The sequence below is a fragment of the Dreissena polymorpha genome, chromosome 10 (assembly GCF_020536995.1).
Source record: "Dreissena polymorpha isolate Duluth1 chromosome 10, UMN_Dpol_1.0, whole genome shotgun sequence".
Classification (NCBI taxonomy): Eukaryota; Metazoa; Mollusca; class Bivalvia; order Myida; family Dreissenidae; genus Dreissena; species Dreissena polymorpha.
The window spans coordinates 4,220,698-4,240,141 of NC_068364.1; the positions used below are offsets into that span (position 1 = coordinate 4,220,698).

The 19,444-nt window shown below is 35.5% G+C and overlaps 1 protein-coding gene across 2 annotated transcripts; it reads left to right on the top strand.

Annotated features, from left to right (window-relative positions):
* The first annotated feature begins 68 nt into the window (after positions 1-68).
* Positions 69-17,195, top strand: LOC127846921 (ankyrin repeat domain-containing protein 34B-like). 2 transcript variants are annotated; one of them, XM_052378325.1, is made up of 3 exons: positions 69-3,567; positions 13,504-13,975; positions 16,182-17,195. In XM_052378325.1, the coding sequence occupies exons 2-3, from the start codon at positions 13,522-13,524 to the stop codon at positions 17,090-17,092; spliced, it is 1,365 nt and encodes a 454-aa protein (XP_052234285.1). In that variant the 5' UTR covers positions 69-3,567; positions 13,504-13,521; the 3' UTR covers positions 17,093-17,195. The 2 variants fall into 2 exon arrangements, with proteins under 2 accessions (XP_052234285.1, XP_052234286.1); XM_052378326.1 differs by lacking the exon at positions 69-3,567 and adding an exon at positions 8,659-8,792.
* Positions 17,196-19,444: the final 2,249 nt, after the last annotated feature.

The following is a 19,444-nucleotide window of genomic DNA, read 5'->3' on the forward strand; positions in this document are numbered from 1 at the left end:
ACTCGTTAGGACTAATGGCATACACATTGAGGCAAATACCTTTGTGATTAATTAATGGACACGGCTTTTTAAAAGGAACACCATAAATAATTAATAATTGTTTACATCGATTACTGGAGTGGTCGTTGTCTGTCGCCATGCGTGTACGCCTTTAAAACGAAAATAACATGTACAATATATTTTTAAAATGTTAAATTTTGCCGTAAGCGCTTCGAATAGAAATCTTACCTGCAGATTAATTGCGGATGAAGCGCGTTGTATTTTGTGAAATAATAACGATGATATAAATATTAATCGTACAGTTTCTATACACACAATAGCTTGCTGGGCATCTAGAAAATATCGAGTTAGTGCACGTCCGTACCACACGTACCTTTAAGTAAATATTCCACAAGCATTAAGCGATTTCGAATCTAAACATAATACAGTGCCTTTCTTAATACAGATATAATGTTATGAGCGTTAAACCACCTTTATTTTCATAACAACTGGCGCTCTTTAAAAAAAACATTGAATTATTTAAATGGACCGAGACTCTTTATTGAACATATTTGGCCCCAATAGTCGTGGAACTTACACAGTGTTTCTGTGTTTCACGTCTTATGAGTTTGCAGGGTTAATGAGGAGAAAAACATGCCACAAATTCCTAATGAAATACTGTTTGTGACCCTTTTAGATGACGAGTTTTAAACTGAGTAACTTGGGGTTACGATTTTACTGTTCCCCAAACTCTAATAGATCAGAAATGCGTGAACAGTAAAATTGCCACATACTTCTCATCTCTTTAAGCTAAAATTATTCAGAAAAAAAGTATTCAAAGTCGCTGTTAATTGAAACTTGATCATTTGGGCTAAAAAAAACAAGGTCACGAAAATTAGACAAAAAAGTGAACACTACAATCGCCAGTTTAAACAATAAATCACCTTAGCCCTTTGTGTGAACGACTTAATGCAACAGGGCAATCGAACGCCTTATTTAAACACTGGTTTGAATCAATTTTTGAATTGGTTTTCTAACTGAATGAAACATGTTTGTAACAGTATAGCATCTACGACTTGTTTAATATACGCATATAGCTATTTTTGGACAAGGCGAGATTTACAACTGTGAAAAACAAGAGATTTTAAAAATCGCTTAAAAGATTATATGCGTTCTATTAATAGACATAGTCGAGTGCATCAGTGGTTAAATGGTAACAAAAGATCTATAAATAAACATATAATCGACGTCTTTGTAGTAAAATGCATGTTCAAAAACTCGCAGGTTGCTGGTTCAATCAAAGCTGGACCTACGCTTCTTACTCATTTTGTTTCCATCAGACGTTAAAGAGAGTATGCACGAATTTTATATGTGTAAAATTGTAATATATTGATAAAAATATGTTACAATAACACAAAATTGGCAAGAAAAATTATACATTGAAGACGAATTTCATAAAATGCAGCAAAGACAAATTAGCGCCCCGAGCCGATTGTGACGAAGATATTTCGTACATATTTTCTTACAATAACCGAAGCATTCGTCTTTTTATTAGGATCGGAGTTAGTGTTCGTGTTTCGTACGAATACATATCGTTGCAGGAAATTAAAATGATCCATAAAACTAAATTTAGATTCACACCGTACATGCAGGGCCGGATTAAGCTGTTTTGGGGCCCAAGGCTGCATATGCTTCGGTGGCCCCCTTCCCTCTAGCCCCTTCTGTTTATTGAAAACCATACTTGACACTACAACTACAAAGATCAAAAAACTTGAATTTGTATATATAGCAAAACAACATTGACAATGTAAAACTATTTTATTAACTGAACTTAAAATGCATGTTACATGTAACAGATTCCATCCTATAAGTTTCTTTTACGACAGCTGTGAAACGTCTAGTTCTCGAAGGACTTGACATTTAGTAGACCGTAGCCCAATGCTGTCAACCTTTCCTGAATCATGGTGTTCCGTAGATAGTTTTTCACGCGTGATTATGTTGAAAATGACTACCTTGACAGTTATCAACTGGAATTATTCGTAAAGCGGTCGCAAAGTTGTCTGTAATTTACCGCCATCTAACTTCAACAGTTTACTTATGTGGGTGATGGTTCTGTCTTGGTCCGCTTTTAAGATGGTTTTGAATGAACGAGCCCGTCAACAGAAGACGCCTCGATGTCACCTGGATTAGATTCCAAAAGATGCGTTGCACATTCTCGCAGATCATCCAAGGTGAGAGACTCAAACTTTGTCATTAAACCAAACAGTTTGTCAAGACCAGAATATGCGCTCAACCGCTTGGGAAGTTCAACAATTAATGAGACAATCAACTATGCATGTCATATGTGTGAATTTAAATATTGTCGCGTGCACTTACTCCAAATTTACATCTGGTGTCGAACTCTCGTCACGAAATAGTTTCCGCCGATCCTTATGCGTATTTGCATCCTACTATTCGTTGATTGCAACAGACGGTTTGGTCTTCTTTTCAATGTCGTCAAACCTGTCCAGATGTTGGCATGACCATACGGGCAAGTCGTATATTAAAAGAGAAACTAATGGTTCTGAATGGATATACAACACAGAAAGAAAACTGATAGCATATTTAATCAAAGCGAACTCAACGGTAACAATTCGACATACATCAGGAAACTTGTAAAATTACACAGAAAATTTCTACTGCATTCCCTTTAGAGTCGTTCAATGGCGTAATAAAGAACGACTATACATTGGGAAACTAGTCTGCCGTTAGGGGCCCCTTTAAAATCGGGGGCCCAAGGCTGCAGCCTTGTTAGCCTAGTGGTTAGCCCGGCCCTGCGTACATGCATGGTATACATGCTGGCGAATTCGAGCGTACAGACATTTTCGATTTCAGAATTAAATATCTGGCTTATTTCGCATTTTTCGACACATGTTCTTCTTAAACTTTATTTTAATTTATATTGAAATATATGTATAATAAGTTTTTTTTACACATTTGATATAAATTCATAAATATTTGACAAAATCGTGCATACTCTCTTTAAACCGCGCTGCAGTATACTACGCGTTTAAAACCGGGAATCTAAAGAGCAAGTCTTACTTTCCAAAATCTGGTGATTTAACGTTACAGGACAGTGCTCAGTACAACAAGGGGTTTAATGGACGAATACAAGTAAGGCCACACACGTGATGATGACAAGTCTCTTAAAAGCCTTATCTAATTATAGATATAAGAATTGTAGACATACAATTTGATGCTGATGATTATTCTAGTTTACATTACCTCGAGAGGCTAATGGGATAGCACGTGAAATGAAAATTTAAACACACTTGCGCGCACGCGAATCGCGAAAAACCAATAGTCCGTATAGTTTATCGATCTAGCGCGCTGCTTTGGACGCTTTCCCATTATACACTCGAGGTATTGTCACAGAACAAGCAAGAATGTTTGCAGAGCTATGTAAATCCGTTTAATTACTGATGCAAGATGGTTTAGTTCAAATTATTTGTGAATTTGAAATGATGGGACTGTGCACACACGTGCTTTTTATCTGAATCGTTTAAAGGCTTTATTTAAAATTACGGAACGGAAAATAGCTTATCCAAGGTAATAGTTTTACTTGATTGCATGTATATGTTTATGAGCAATCTAGAACTAAATGATGTGTTCTATAAAACAATGTTTTATTTTAACTTTTGGTGTTGAGATGATTTCAAACAAAGGCGCAAGTTGGGAAATCGGAAGCTTAAGCATTTGTACTTTTGCATATAAATTATAATTTAATGATTAAATCACTTAACAATCACAACAATATTTACTGAACATAACATACGGATTAAGGACTGGATTAAAGAAATAGCTATTCATTCCCACGAGTTAGTCAATAAACTGTTCTAATTTACAGACAATAAGAACAAAACAACAAGATTTGACGAACAATGTGAAGTTATAATCTTTGATGTCCTGAATACGTGATTTGAATTCTTTTACTGTTTTATTTCTTTTTTTTGTCACTTACTTTATGGTTTATTTAATGCACTTTTTCTTCGTTCTTACTATTATTTCTATTTTTCGTTTTTCGCCATAGATTTGGAGTTCTTCTGCGCAGGTGTGTTCATCGTATTGTATAATAGATCAGTAACCAACGATGCTGCAATATCAATAAACATTTTATTAATAGGTCATGGGATACTTTGACAATTTGTTTCGATTTCAACATGAGCTTAGGCATTACTAATTTTGATAATTTCATTTTTTAAACAGGAACTGGCCCTTAAAACATATAAGCGAGCGATAGAAACAACAATATTTTATTCCATTTTTATACAATAAGAATTAAAAGCAGAATTTAACCCATTTATGCCTAGCGTCTAGAACAAAGGCCTTGGAAAACAGCGTAGACCCAGATGGGACGCCGCATCATGCGGCGTTTCATCAGGGTCAACGCTGTTTGCATAAAGGAATTTCTGTAAGAAATATTCTAAATATAGAAATAAATATACATGACATCCCTAATTTTGGAAATAAATTGATCCAATTTATAAGGATGGGAGAGTCCACTAGGCATAAATGGGTTAACAAATGTACGTATTTGTTAAAGATTTCTGGAAAACTTATTCAGCTTATTTAATGCACCGTATACTTCAAACATTTTAACAAACAGAACAAACGAACAGAATCACAACAACAACAGCTCTGTTTTTCAATCGGATGCAGGCCGACACAAATGGACCCTGCTGGCGAAAAAAATAACACGCTATTTATTTCATTCTACGAATTTTAGGTGCGGCAAATCCAAAGAACATCGGATCATTTTGTTGTGGCCAAATAAGTTTGCATTTAAAGTGATAACAATACTTGTCTATACCATTCAGAATCGTGACTATTTTTTGTTATTTATTGACTATTTTAACACACATGACTTGTTTTCGTTGTCTCAAATTGTTTAAGCTTGTGTGGGGGTATTTCGAAGTTTAATAGGTCCTTATGGGACAGAGGTTTCATTATGTAATCAAAGCGCTGAAGGCATTGTAGTTGTTCGCTGTTTTCGTCCTTGATTAGCTTGTGCGCATTGCACAGGCTTAACTTATTTGACATGCATTAAGCCCCGTTTTTTCACTGCAAGCAGCCAATATGTACATATTTCCAATGATAAACACTAGATTGGCCAATGTCGTCTTACAAGCTGGTAAATACACTCACTGCAGTAGTAGATGCAGACGCTCCTAAGCATTCGTCGTCTGCAGTGCAGACAGGCAACGGTAATCGTTCCTAGCATAGTGAGCTACGGTTCTTACCGTAGCTAAGGCTCGTAAGCACATACTGATTTGCCAAACATGCTCTGTACATTTAGTCGTGAGCTAACGCTAACGCTCACAACTAAAACCCCGCAGTGTCCCAGCAGTCTAAACTTGCTTAATAAATTCACGAAAGTAGGAACGAATTATAAATTGTAGCTTCACTTTCAAGCTACATGTGTTTAGTGTTGTTTTTTTCTGAAAGTTATTCAATTTTGGTACGGTCTTATGCTGTTGGGGGACACCGGAATGCCCGGAGGAAACCCACCTGTCCAGTATGGTGACCACTTACCAAGCTCACCGGGAACGGGTATTGAAATCGGGTCGCAGAAGCGATATGTATTGATGCATTGCATAGAAAGTCTGAGGTTTATTGGGGCTCTCTCGAGTCCATTTTCTTGGCAGAATCAGTACCTGATGATCTTAATAACGCTCTCATCGAAACTCGGTATCGCCAGCAGCCGTATTCATCAATAATAGAATTAAGGTAGCGCACCTCTAATGATTTCCCGCGATTTCTTCGAAGGTTGAAGAGCCTACTATTAGGTACCGTAGCCTAGTGGTTAAGGCGATAGACTATAAATCTTTTGGGATATTCCCGCGCAGGTTCGAATCCTGCCGACGACGTATACTTTTTTGCGACGCGTTTTATTTATTTTCTAACTTTATTTGATTTAATATGGCATATAAGCTATATTTATTGTTAAATATGTTGCAATTTTTATGCACATTCTTCAATTATTAAAATTAAAACAACGTTATGGCGAAATTGGGTGATTTACTGTTGAAAATACGAACCATGCATGTTGCATTTTTATTTTTATTTCCTTTATGGCCTTTAAGAAAAGGTATGGTTATGGGGGTCTCTATGTGCAAAATGTTGCATTTATTTTCGCTCAAAGTTGTCGCTTTTACATTGAATTATATAGGGAAACTATTTGGTGTATTATGACCTAAACGCAAAACCAGGCTTAGTCACAAAGGAGCTTTATTACAGAAAATCATCATTTTTTTAGTGGGATATGACGCGTTTTGGCAAATTTCACGGAATAAATGCGTTTGTTTCACGAATTTAAGGAGCATCGTGAGTTTTTAAAGAAAAAAATACGTTTTCAGAGGAAAATAAGAAAAAAAACGTACAAAAACTCGTCTTGAGCATCTCAAATCGCAACAATTTGTGCTGAAAGAGCTCATGAACACGTTTTAATAGTTGTTTACTTCTTTTTCTACATAGCTTGTAACAATATTCCAGTATTTTGACCGATTGTAATTATTTAGGGTAATCGTTTTGCGCCTGAACGCCCGTTATAAATCAAAGCTCCGAACGCGAAAGCCACATGGCTTATCAGGCGTTATAATAAAATGCATTTTCAAGCATTTCTACGTGAAAGATCGGTCTGAAAATTGGCATGCACATAGAAAATAGGTTTATAAGTATCGAGAAGTGCGTATTTTTCGCGATGTTAACAGTAAACGTTGTCTTATAGGTTACAATACACTAAATGATCGCTTCATGTAGGGCTGTACTCTCTAAAAAAATATCATAGTTGACAGGAAGGCATGTTTTACACTTTTTACCATTATTCGGGTGTTATCTTGCGGAGATAATAGTAGGGCATGAATAGGTGTTCACAACTGAATCCCTGAAATATGATACACTTGAAGACTTAAGTAAACCATTGCAGTAGAAAAGGTTACATTTCACTAAGAAACGGCCGAAAAAAAAAGTTGCAAAAACAGTCGATTTTGATTTGTGTCAAGTTCTTTCTTGCTTTGTACATGACATATCTTTTTTATTGCATAAATCGATTCCGCTTAGAATGGCCTTTAAGAAAAGGTATGGTTATGGGGGTCTCTATGTGCAAAATGTTGCATTTATTTTCGCTCAAAGTTGTCGCTTTTACATTGAATTATATAGGGAAACTATTTGGTGTATTATGACCTATATTGCACTTGCAGCAGACGAATATTTATCTGTGCTCTCTATTAGGTCCGCGCGTATTCGACTCCATTTTAAAGAGTATTTGCGAATAACAACAAAGTTTACGGTTACGTTCGGTTTAAAGAAACGCATTAGCAAAAACTTGCGTAACTTCTCACTTACGTAAGCTCGAGTTCGTAAACTTACGAATTGTACCAGAAACGGTTCCAGGTCGTAAGACTGACACTACGCCACGGCGACCTTCTTTCTTGGTCTAACATTATGAAATATTGGCAGACATTTTGTGATGATTCTGTATATCAAGGGCATGAATGAATGACCATCTGGCTAAAGCTTGGTCCATAAGAAAGTTTAGTTACATATATATACATGGTGTCAAAATAATGACGTAATTTCGTCATGAAACAGATAAAATTATCGATAAGTTGTAATGTTCTTTATGAGACAGTTTATTACCAGTGTTAAATCGCTAATAGTTCCCTATAATTCCCAATGATAAAATCGGATATTTGTTATAAAACTAGACTATGTATTTATTGTATGCGTGGCATATTTATTTAATCCACTGAAATGGGATTCAAAATATTGCGACATAATACAATCGCGAGCATGTAATATATTTCAAAGGACGTGCAGTAAACATAAAATACGATTAAGATGTAAACCTGGTTTATGGCCTTTACAAAACGTTAAGTGTACATTTCCAATCATTTAAAACTAAGATATAAATGTCGTTCATGCTAGATTTAAGGCGAGTTTTTTTTAAGGAAAGCGTTTGGCAAACAGAAACAGATCAATATAACGAAGCGTAACTTATATTAGAGAAGTTGTGTTTAATACGAGATGAAACGAAAAAAAAAATGAATATAGTAAAGAAGAAAAAATGAAAGGATTAGAAATACACGAACTTACCGTTATTTGTTTAAATTAAGTTGTGTTTAAAAAAAAAATACATGTATTTTTTTAACAAAATAGCTCAGTAGAAGACAACAACTATGAACACGAGTAACGAGCATGTTAAACATAGTAAAATAAAGACTAAAGAAGTTCATATTTTAATACTGTGTTTAATAAACCCGCCCCCCCCCCCCCCCCCGCCCCCTCCGACTGAAAACGAACAAACAAACAATAGCAAAGAAACAAAAATAACATAATAAATAAATATGATATGAAAACAAAATATTCTTTAGTTATAAATTTTCGGGAAAAAATAGTCTTTTTTAAACTTAATATGTTAACATCACACCAATGGATTTGTTTAGATTCTTGTGTTTTTTTATTTTAAATAAAAAATGTAACACAGTATCGTCAATAAGTAACATTATAACGATGCCATTGCGTAATTAAAGATTTCGACATAAGACAACTGTGAACTCATTAAAATCAGGTAGGCGTAAGTTAGTAAGTGTTCGAGTTCATGATAAAATGCAAATTTATTAATTTTACGTTGGCGGTAATGGGGTGTAGAAGTGTGTTCTAATAAGACGTTTATCGGATAATACTTGATTTCGTAATAGATTGTTTTGAAGTATACGAGGTCATTATGGTGCAAAAGCTTATGGTGGAAACATTCGGACCTATTTAAGTTCGTGGTAATTATTATTATTACTATTATTATTATTATTATTATTAGTAGTAGTAGTAGTAGTAGTAGTAGTAGTAGTAGTAGTAGTAGTAGTAGTAGTAGTAGTAGTAGTAGTAGTAGTAGTAGTAGTAGTAGTAGTAGTAGTAGTAGTAGTAGTAGTAGTAGTAGTAGTAGTAGTAGTAGTAGTAGTAGTAGTAGTAGTAGTAGTAGTAGTAGTAGTAGTAGTAGTAGTAGAAGTAGTAGTAGTAGTAGTAGTAGTAGACGTAGTAGACGTAGTAGTAGTAGAAGTAGTAGTAGTAGTAGTAGTAGTAGTAGTAGTAGTAGTAGTAGTAGTAGTAGTAGTAGTAGTAGTAGTAGTAGTAGTAGAAGTAGTAGTAGTAGTAGTAGTAGTAGTAGTAGTAGTAGTAGTAGTAGTAGTAGTAGTAGTAGTAGTAGTAGCAGTAGCAGTTGTAGTAGTAGTAGTAGTAGTAGTAGTAGTAGTAGAAGTAGTAGTAGTAGTAGTAGTAGAAGTAGTAGAAGTAGTAGTAGAAGTAGTAGTAGTAGTAGTAGTAGTAGTAGTAGTAGTAGTAGTAGTAGTAGTAGTTGTTGTTGTAGTTGTAGTAGTAGTATTAGAAGTAGTAGTAGTAGTAGTAGTAGTAGTAGTAGTAGTAGTAGTAGTAGTAGTAGTAGTAGTAGTAGAAATAGTAGAAGTAGTAGTAGAAGTTGTAGTAGAAGTTGTAGTAGTAGTAGTAGTAGTTGTTGTTGTTGTAGTTGTAGTAGTAGTAGTAGTAGTAGTAGTAGTAGTAGTAGTAGTAGTAGTAGTAGTAGTAGTAGTAGTAGTAGAGGTAGAGTAAAAAATACTAAGTTTGATGAAACAAAAAAACGTTCTTACATGGTACTTGCTGATTGTCTAATATACAGATTAAGTTATCCTGCTGGGGGTCACGTGTTAGATCCTTACTGTGGGAGCGTTCTTTATACACCGCCCTAAAGATAGCAAGTATTGGTTCTACCCAGGAAACGGACTCTAGATAACGTTTCAATAAGAATTAAGCTTCCGATGCAATCGAGCTAAATCAAATATGTTTAAACTAAACTTTATAAAGCTAAATTAAATTTCACTATCGCTGTTCAATTCCACTCTATGAAACGTAGAAAGAAAGCATCACCTCAGCGCAGGATAATTAACGTGTGTTATATCCAATCACTAATTTGTATAGGCTAATAAACAACTCGGTTTTGCCTTACGTAAGATTATTATAGGAAAAAAGTAATTTGATGTCGATATCAATGTTAAAACGACTGCATCAGACAATGTTTTGTTTGTTTACTCGGAATGGTCCATTGTTTACAGTGTTCCAGTCGTATAAGGTCACAATATACTAACAGATTTCCTTAACAAATTCAATGTAAAAGCAATAACTCAACCAAAAAATAAAGTCAAGCGTTTGCGCAAAGAGACCCTCATAACCATACCTTTTCTCAAACAGCATTCCAAGCAGAATTGATATAAACAATACAAAAGATAGGTCAAAGTCTTACGTAGTCTCCAGCCTTAAAGCAAAAAAGAATTTCCAGTAAACAACAATGTTTTTCCTACCACGTGCACAAAGAAATATTCTAAAATAAAGTAATGGCAAGTGACAGAGAATTGTGTCTTCAAATAAATTATGTTCATGTTTTAGAGGGTATAGCATTGAGCACCAAAAGTATTTAGTGTACTGTAACCTATAACGGCTGTCAGTTAATCAGCTCATTCTTCATCTGGGTAAAGCTGATTAGCCAGTACTGAGTGAATGTATTTACGCCAGTATAAAACAACTTACTTACTTGAAACAGATGAAAGAGGAGAATGGCAACGCGAGCGCTTAAGACACTGAGTTAGCCGACCTGGCCTGGCACTAGTTCTATGAGCAGCAAAATCTGTTTTGTCAAATCGAAATGTGATCGTTTACTGGGCTCAAAAACAACTCTTTCTTGTCTTGAGAAGTTTTACAGAAGCCATCGCAATAGGTTGAATTCGATGTTTAAAGAAATTTCCTTAGCGAAGCAGAGCTCCAGATAAGGTTTTGTGAAATTCTTAAATTACTTCCAGATTTTCAAAAAGAAATTTTAACTCTGAAATTTTATTCTTAACGTTACTACTAAGTTTTGGAAAATAATTCTAATATTTTTTTCTAAATGACCTTAAAATAAATAATAATGGTTATTTTCATGCAAAAAAAATCAAAATAAACATACTAGCAACTTTATTTATACGAGTTCAACAGTGTCTTTTCAGTATTATACAATTTTATTTTTCAAATACCTTCATATGCCCAAACTGTGCTTAGATTGCATGCTTTAGATGAATTTTTACATATTTCACAATTAAAACGGGTCTCCCCTTCAATCTTTGCAATGATTAGACACGGGACTTGTCCCTTCCACTCGTTCAATGTTTTTTTTTGTGTTTAAGTTTGGACCCGTCGTGTCGCGTTTTTGTTTAGCTTTTCCGACTGTGTCGGCAACTGAACATACAACATCGTATAAGATCTTTTCTATAATGTCTTTTTAAATATTTAACTTCGGCTCACTTTGCGTACAATATGTTAAACGCGTGTTTTTGGACGCTTTGCAGTCTTTTAGGACGCTCTCTGGGCGCCGCCATTGCTTTTTTGACAGATAGACTGTATACGCCGCTTTTATTGGATAAAATGCGTTTTGTTAAACAAATCCGATAACCATTCTATATAAGCACCGCAAAGATCTTTAATACGCGAAAAGAACTCAATAAAAATCTATACGAACCGATGTAAAAATAATATTCGTAACTTGATTTTGAATTTCTTAATGGTACGACAAGATTTTAAAATAAATACGTAACGGACTTGAAAATAATTCGTAATTACGAAAATACGACCCTTATCTGGAGCTCTGGCGAAGCATATTTTTGTTTGTATGTATATGCATTAAAATTGTGTTCTCGCTCTGTGTCATTCGTATAAACTCTTGTGACCAATGGACAACGATAAATAGTACATTATTTCGTAACAGAAAATCGCTTCATGCAAATGTAGAAAGAGTTGATTTACGATTCAATTGTTTAAACCTTTAGAATGTATTACTGACCGACATGTTGTAATAATTGTTGACGTTTTTGTGTGGTAGAAGCTTTAAGATGAGTATTGATCAGTGTATTTATCCTTACGGATAGCATGTTGATTATTTACGAAATAGCACTAATCGATTAACAATAAATAGCGGACTTGCTTAATATTGCTGCGGCGAACCACTCGGATCTGCTTGATTCACAATGCGCTGAAGAATAATAGTCGTTTGAGTTGATAGTAATTTTATGACTTGATTGATCCCCGAAACAATAGAGTTCGGAATGAATGAAAGGTTACCGAATAGGTTGAATGAGTGCATCTGACATGGTTATTAGGAGTTTGATGAAATGATGTATACATTATATTATGTACGCATGAATAAATAAATTGCCATTAGTAGATAAAAGATAATGAATGCATGGATTGGTGTGTTAGCAGATTTAACCCATTTATGCCTAGCGTATAGAAAAAACGCCTTGGCAAACAGCATAGACCCATGCGGCGTCTCATCAGTGTCTGCGCTGTTTGCTTGAAGGAATTTCTGTAAGAAGTATTCTAAATATAGAAATCAATATAATAGACATCCCTAAGTTTGGAAATAAATTGATCCAATTTAGAAGGATGGGAGTCCACTAGACATAACTGGGTTAACTCACTCAAACACTCACAAGTTCTCTCACAAAATTGATAGATGTTTAATGAATGGGTACAAGACAGGTTATAAAATACTGTAAACATGTTAAGAAAACAGAAAACAACAACTGACTTAACATTCTTTTACGTTAAAACTGTCGGATTAAAAAATCATGTCTGAATGAAGATTAATTAAATAATTGCTGCATAAAAGCGACGGGACACAAGTTAGGGATTAGCGATTTTAATCTGCAAAATCGCTACTTAAAATAACAGCCTGTAAGTAAAAATTGCACCGAGAATTATAGTATAGCTATCTAGCAAAATTAGTTTAATGTTTGATTACAACGCGGATAGATATGTGGTTCCGTTCATTTGTATATTTTGGAATTTTGATTATTGTAGTCTTGCTTTTTTGTGTGACGATAAACGTAATTTATAGGTTATTTGTTCATCTTAGCGGTGTTTTTATCTATAGTGATCAAACGTATTGTGCTGCTTTTGATTTGAACAGTCTATAGTGTAATTGGAAAAAACCCATTCAGAAGCGGGTATTAAATTATGACTCCAACGCATTTACAAAAGACTGCTTTATATTGCAGAACGATGTTTGATAGGGCACAACAAATTCTAAATTGAATTCAATGTCATGTGTGAATTAACTTCTCTTAAAAATGGATAATTGATCGATACGATATTGTGTATCCATTACTTTTGTGTAAGTATAAAACACAACTACTGTTACATCTAGTATTATTGCTACTACTTCTGCCAGCGCGACCATCATCAACACCACCACCACCACCACCACCACCACGACCATCACCTAGTTTGTATTACTCTTAATGACTGAATTTCTAACTTGGACAGCTTTAGTGTCTTCTGAAAATTTTAGTTTTAAAATTCCATTTTAAGCCCTAACAAATGGAACACTGGAACCACTGTTCCTTAACATTCATGTTAACCCTTAATTGGAACTAATTGTGCGTACATTCGTGTGTGTTTTCTTTCTAGTGATTCCACGCTGTCGCAATGGTCGAAAACGAAGCCACCATCAAACAGTTACGTCAAAGCCTAATTTCCGGTAACATCGATGACGTCATTGGCATACTGACGGAGAGCGATGGCGTCGACATCGACTTTCGTGACGTCACGCACGATCTACAGACGATTTTAATGTTCTTGTGCTACGTCGAAATAGACACTTCATCAAAATTGAATGTTATGGCGGCCATCTTGAAAAAGAGCCCGGATGTTAATATCCAAGATCGTTTAGGTCGAACCGCATTGATGCATTCGTGCATAGCGAATGCTCCGGTTGTTACTGAACGTCTTTTAGAAGTTGATGACGTCGATGTAAGCGTGTTTGACGTAGATGGGAATACAGTGATGACGTACGCGATTTTGAATTGTGACGCGTACACAGTTGAAGATCTATTAGACCACGTTGGAGGACCGGAGCTACTTAATAAGCCCAATCTTATAGGTATGGAGCAAACTTTTCAAGTTGTTATATTTTTAGTTGTTGCATGGAGATCCCGAGGCGTAATTACTACGAGTACTGTCTTCCAGTGGGTACGATCTACCAATGTAATCACAAACATGCCATATATCTCTCTTTTACTTATTATGTTTGGTTTAAGTGTTTAATAAACAAAATTCTCACAGCATATTTTGTAAACAAGACGCGTTTGTGAAACACAATGTCCCCCTATATGACGTTTGACCTTGAAGGATGACCTTGACCTTGACCCTTCACCACTCAAAATATGCAGCTCCATGAGATACACATGCATTTCAAATATAAAATTGCTAGCTTCAATATTGCAGAAGTGACATTACATGAGCAATTTTGACCCATATATTTGACCTTGAAGGATGACCTTGACCTTTCACCACTCAAAATGTGAAGTTCCATGAGATACACATGCATGCCAAATATCAAGTTACTATCTTCAATATTTCAAAAGTATTCATAAAATAAGCGATTTTGGCCACATATATTTGACCTCTGACCTTGAAGGATGACCTTGACATTGACTTTTCAACACTCAAAATGTGCAGCTCCATGAGATACACATGCATGCCAAATATCAAGTTGCTATCTTCAATATTGCAAAAGTATTCATAAAATGAGCGATTTTGACCACATATATTTGACCTCTGACCTTGAAGGATGGCCTTGACTCTGACCTTTCACCACTCAAAATGTGCAGCTCCATGAGATACACATGCATGCCAAATATCAAGTTGCTATATTCAATATAGCAAAAGTAATTGCAAAATGTTAAAGTTGGCGCAAACCAACCAACCGACAGACCAGCCAACAGATTATTTTTTACAAGGTACGATCTTATGGTCAAAATTTACACTAATTTTGATATGTTACGTCAGGATAATAAAATGTAAACAACTAGGTATTTTGTTAATAAAACCTTAACTCTTGCCTGTTAAGCTTAAGTCAAAACTGAAGTTTATTCCAACAGCCATCCATATCGGTTATCATTAATACATTAGTAGACGATAACATCACAACAAATAAAATGCTGACCAGGTGTAGAATGTAGGCAATATCTCAGCAAAAATTCATCAACAAATCTAACTACATGTGTATTTCTGCATAAAAAGGGTTTTATGCCAATCTGATGTTGTTTCTTTGATAAAAAAAATATTTAAAATGTGTTTATTTGAGGACAAAAGCTTAATACACTGGTAGACGATGTCACCAGGCTATATTTTTATGTATTAAAAAAACATGACAGAAATAAAGTATTTATTGCTCCATAAAAAAATCTAAACCAAACTATTTGTTTGCAAACATCTAATGACAGTTTTATGACTTCAATTTCATGTTTTCTTTAAACGTTTAATTCCAAGCCGTGAAAATATGAATATGGAATGAAATCAGGAAATCCATTTGATTCGTTATTTTCTCTCTTGTGAATATATTCCTATATTTGTGAAGAAGCTTTTCAAAGTCGTTAAAAAGTCCAGCTTACGTACTAGTAGTTCTTATCGAACAAAGGTGTACTAGTAATTCTGTATGTCCTTTCCTTTATCTGTTAATCTATAATAATAATGAAAATAATAATGATGATGATGATGATGTTGCTGCTGCTGATGATGATGATGGGACTCAGTTTTGACATTTCTGGCGTTGGTGGTGGTGGTGATGATGATGATGATGGGACTTAGTTTAGACATTCCATGCGGTGTGGTAGTGGTAGTGGTGGTGGTAGTGATGATGATGATGATAATGATGATGATGATGATAATGATGATGATGATGATGATGATGATGATGATGATGATGATGATGGGACCTAGTTTAGACATGCCATGGCTGTGTGGTAGTGTGTGGTAGTGGTTGTGGTGGTGGTAGTGATGATGATGAAGTTAATGATGATGATGATGATGATGATGATGATGATAATGGGACTTAGTTTAGACATTCCTTTAACCAGCTTTAACCAGATATTAACATTGATATTTTATTTACACGCTAATACAAATATTTATCAAACTATCCCCTTGTGGGCAAGGGTGGCATAATTATTCCACTAATTTTGTGGGGAAAAGCACAGACATGGATCTTGTATATGAAAACTGTCAATAGATCGGTAGATGATAGGACAACAATCTCTAAACCGGAACAGTGCTGTTAATTATTAATGCCTTGTTTTATATCACAGGTCAGACACCTTTGGCTATAGCAGGGAAGCGAAACGATCCGGCGGTCATGCGTCTGTTAAAGCCGCATCAGCAAGCGGCGACGAAGATTGTCGAGGAATTCCGAAAACGCCGGAAGCCTCGAAATCGTGACGTCACAAAGCAGCTTCCGCCTGCATATTCGCCTTCACCTGAGCGCCGCGTGGGCAATATTTCAAATGGAAACGGCTGTGGCGGCGCCGGTATTGGTAGAGGTCAAAATTCAGCGTTTTCTCAATACTCAAGTGATTCAGATGATCACGGTTCTAATGACATCACTACAGCAGACACGTGTGACTCAGACCCAAGCACATGCGCGGAGAGACCGGCCTATCCTCGCATGATGACGTCATTGTCTCTGACATCACCGAAAATGGGTCGACATCACCATAAACAAGACTGCTTGCTGACGGAGACGCTTTTACACAACCAATCAAAAATGTTCCCGAACATCGCCGGGATGAGAGTAAGCAGCGCGGATGCCGCTGACATTGCAGTGAATTATGATAATCTGAGGCGCGGTAGACGCCCGTCTGTGTCACTTCCAGACCTGCGCAATGTGACTGGAACTCTTGTTAGTTCCGGGAATTCATCGCCCGCCATCTCAGCAACAAATTCTGAAGGTTGCTCCCCAACTCCGGACGACCCCGATAGTGATGACGTATTTTCACAAAGTTACCCTACGTCACAATTATTGCGTACGAACGGGCCGAAAGTTACGTATCAACGACAGCAAAGCGCTGGGCAACTTTCCCTTCCGGATATCAATCGAGGGATTGTAACTCTAGTATCACCGAAAAGTAAGAATATTGGACTTAGCCCCCTTGTTCGACAACGGAAAATTTCAAATAGTGACGATCACTTACTTCAGAAATCAAATAAGATTCGTTCGTGACATTTGAACATTGTTATTGTTATTGTTATACATTTTACATTTTATATGAACAAAAGCTGTTCAATTGTAGAATCTATTTAGATCTACTTGTCTTCAATATTTTGTTTGATACAATAATTAAATATATACATATAAAAACGTATATTCTCATTATATAAAAGATTTTACAATGATTTTCTTTTCGTGCCATGAATGTCATTAATATATGCATAGCAGACGAGCATTTGTATAATTTTCCAGCCAGTTTATAGTCAATTTTGTCTTGTTCTGAGAAAATGGGCTTAATGCTTGTGCGTAAAGTGTCGTCCTAGATTAGCCTGTGCAGTCCGCACAGGCTAATCAGGGACGACACTTTCCGCCTAAACTTTATTTTGGGTAAGGAGGGACTTCCTTGAAAATAAAAATACCATAAAAGCGGAAAGTGTCGTACCTGATTAGCCTGTGCGGACTGCACAGGCTAATCTGGGACTACACTTTACGCACATGTATTAAGCCCAGTTTTCTCAGAATGCGAGTCAATTTATTAAACGATACTTGGACAACCTGAACCACGAGCCTTGACTAGAAGTTCGTGTTTTTGTGCCGAGCAAATAGCTCATCTTTTTTCGAGACTTACATGTAAGTTCAATTGTGTCTTGTTCTGTGAAAGCTGGTCATATTGCATGTGCGTAAAGTGTCGTCCCAGATAAGCCTGTGCAGTCCGCACAGGCTAATCAGGGACGACACTTTCCGCTTAAATGGTATTTTCCGTTTAAAGGAAGTCCCTTTTTACCGAAAATCTAGTTTAAGCGGAAAGTGTCGTCCCTGATTAGCCTGTGCAGACTGCACAGGCTAATCTGGGACGACACTTTACGCACAGGCATTATGCCCAGTTTTCTCAGAACAAGACACAATTAACACAATAAGGTCATGCAATATAAATGTATTTGAATTTTTTTAAACAAAACAAAACAGCGACAGAATTTACAAGAAAAACATAACATCGTTTATCTACCTCATGCAAATAAACATAATTAAGTCAGTGTTATGCGTGTGACAGCAATATACCCGCAATATTGACATACAGCTAAGATTACCCATCGGAAGTTTATTTCTACAAAGTACACCCGCAGATAACCGGATGAAACAAAATATTTGTGTAAATCACATTCAGTTTTAGCCCTTTTTGCTCTTGTTTCTTCTTTGTTTACACCATAAACATAAAGAATACGCTTGGAGTATTTCCTATATATCATTATATCGTTCGGTGTTGTTCGTGCACGAGTTTAACGAGACCATAACCTCAAACTATTAGTGAGGTTCAATTCAATCGCTTCCAGTACGAAAGTAATATTCATAACTACGGTATTTTAATGTATTCAACCTGTTGTGTTAGACGGGTTTTTTGTTTGTTTTGCAAGCAAAGTCAGAAAATGCCAATCCTGATGCACTATGCGTGCTATAATGTTTTATGATGAACAGTGTTGTTTTGGTCATTATTCATTGCATGGATGATCGTAATATCATTTTATAGCTTCACGCCTTATGTGTTTCTATAAATTTACGTTCATTAATTTTAAATATATTTGTATAATCCTGTTTATATTATATAATGCAATTAAATTGATATGTGTGTTGTTGTTATTTTCAACTTTTACATGTATATTTTTCAAACTATTATTATATTTTTATACAAATATTTTATTTTGTAATGCAATACTCTATCTGCATCACTTCAGTATACCACATGTGTTTTCTACTTGAACGTTTAATAAAAAAATAACAAAATACATATATGATTTTAAAGCACAACATTTGAGGCTAAAACTTGTCCGTCGTTAAATATTCAGGCCTTAAATTGATGTGTGTGTGTTTTTCTGATGAATTTCTTTGCTTTACATTTTGGTGATTTGTTTAATGAAATATGGAAAACTTGATAAAATAAATACAATGACCAACAGTAGAGTTTTTATAAGTTTGTGTAACAGGGAAGATCAATGACATTAACACTAAATAGCTGTTCGTCTCAATCAACCCGATTGGCTGTTATTATTGGTTCAAGCCTTAATATGTGTTTGGTAATCTGCGCTTAGGTTTGGATCAGTTTTTGATACATTTCATCATTTTAATAATGATCTTACAATTACCTATCATGAAAGATATGTCGCAGATAGATTTGGAAGATTGTTATCATTGACCATTCTTATTAAAATAGGGAATTACTTCAGTTGAGTAAAAAACGAAGCCAAAAGACATTGGCAGACCTACCTACCTACCCTTTTTTGAAAATGTAAATGCATAGGAATAAGTTACCACTGCTCTAGACGAGAAAATTAATGCACTTTCTTGTGAATCTGGCTAGCATTAGAATGT

Excerpts from the sequence above, each read along its gene's own strand:
- LOC127846921 (XM_052378325.1), top strand. The coding sequence starts at position 13,522 with ATGGTCGAAAACGAAGCCACCATCAAACAGTTACGTCAAAGCCTAATT. Across the intron at positions 13,976-16,181 it reads TAATAAGCCCAATCTTATAG|GTCAGACACCTTTGGCTATA; the intron begins GTATGGAGCAAA and ends TTTATATCACAG.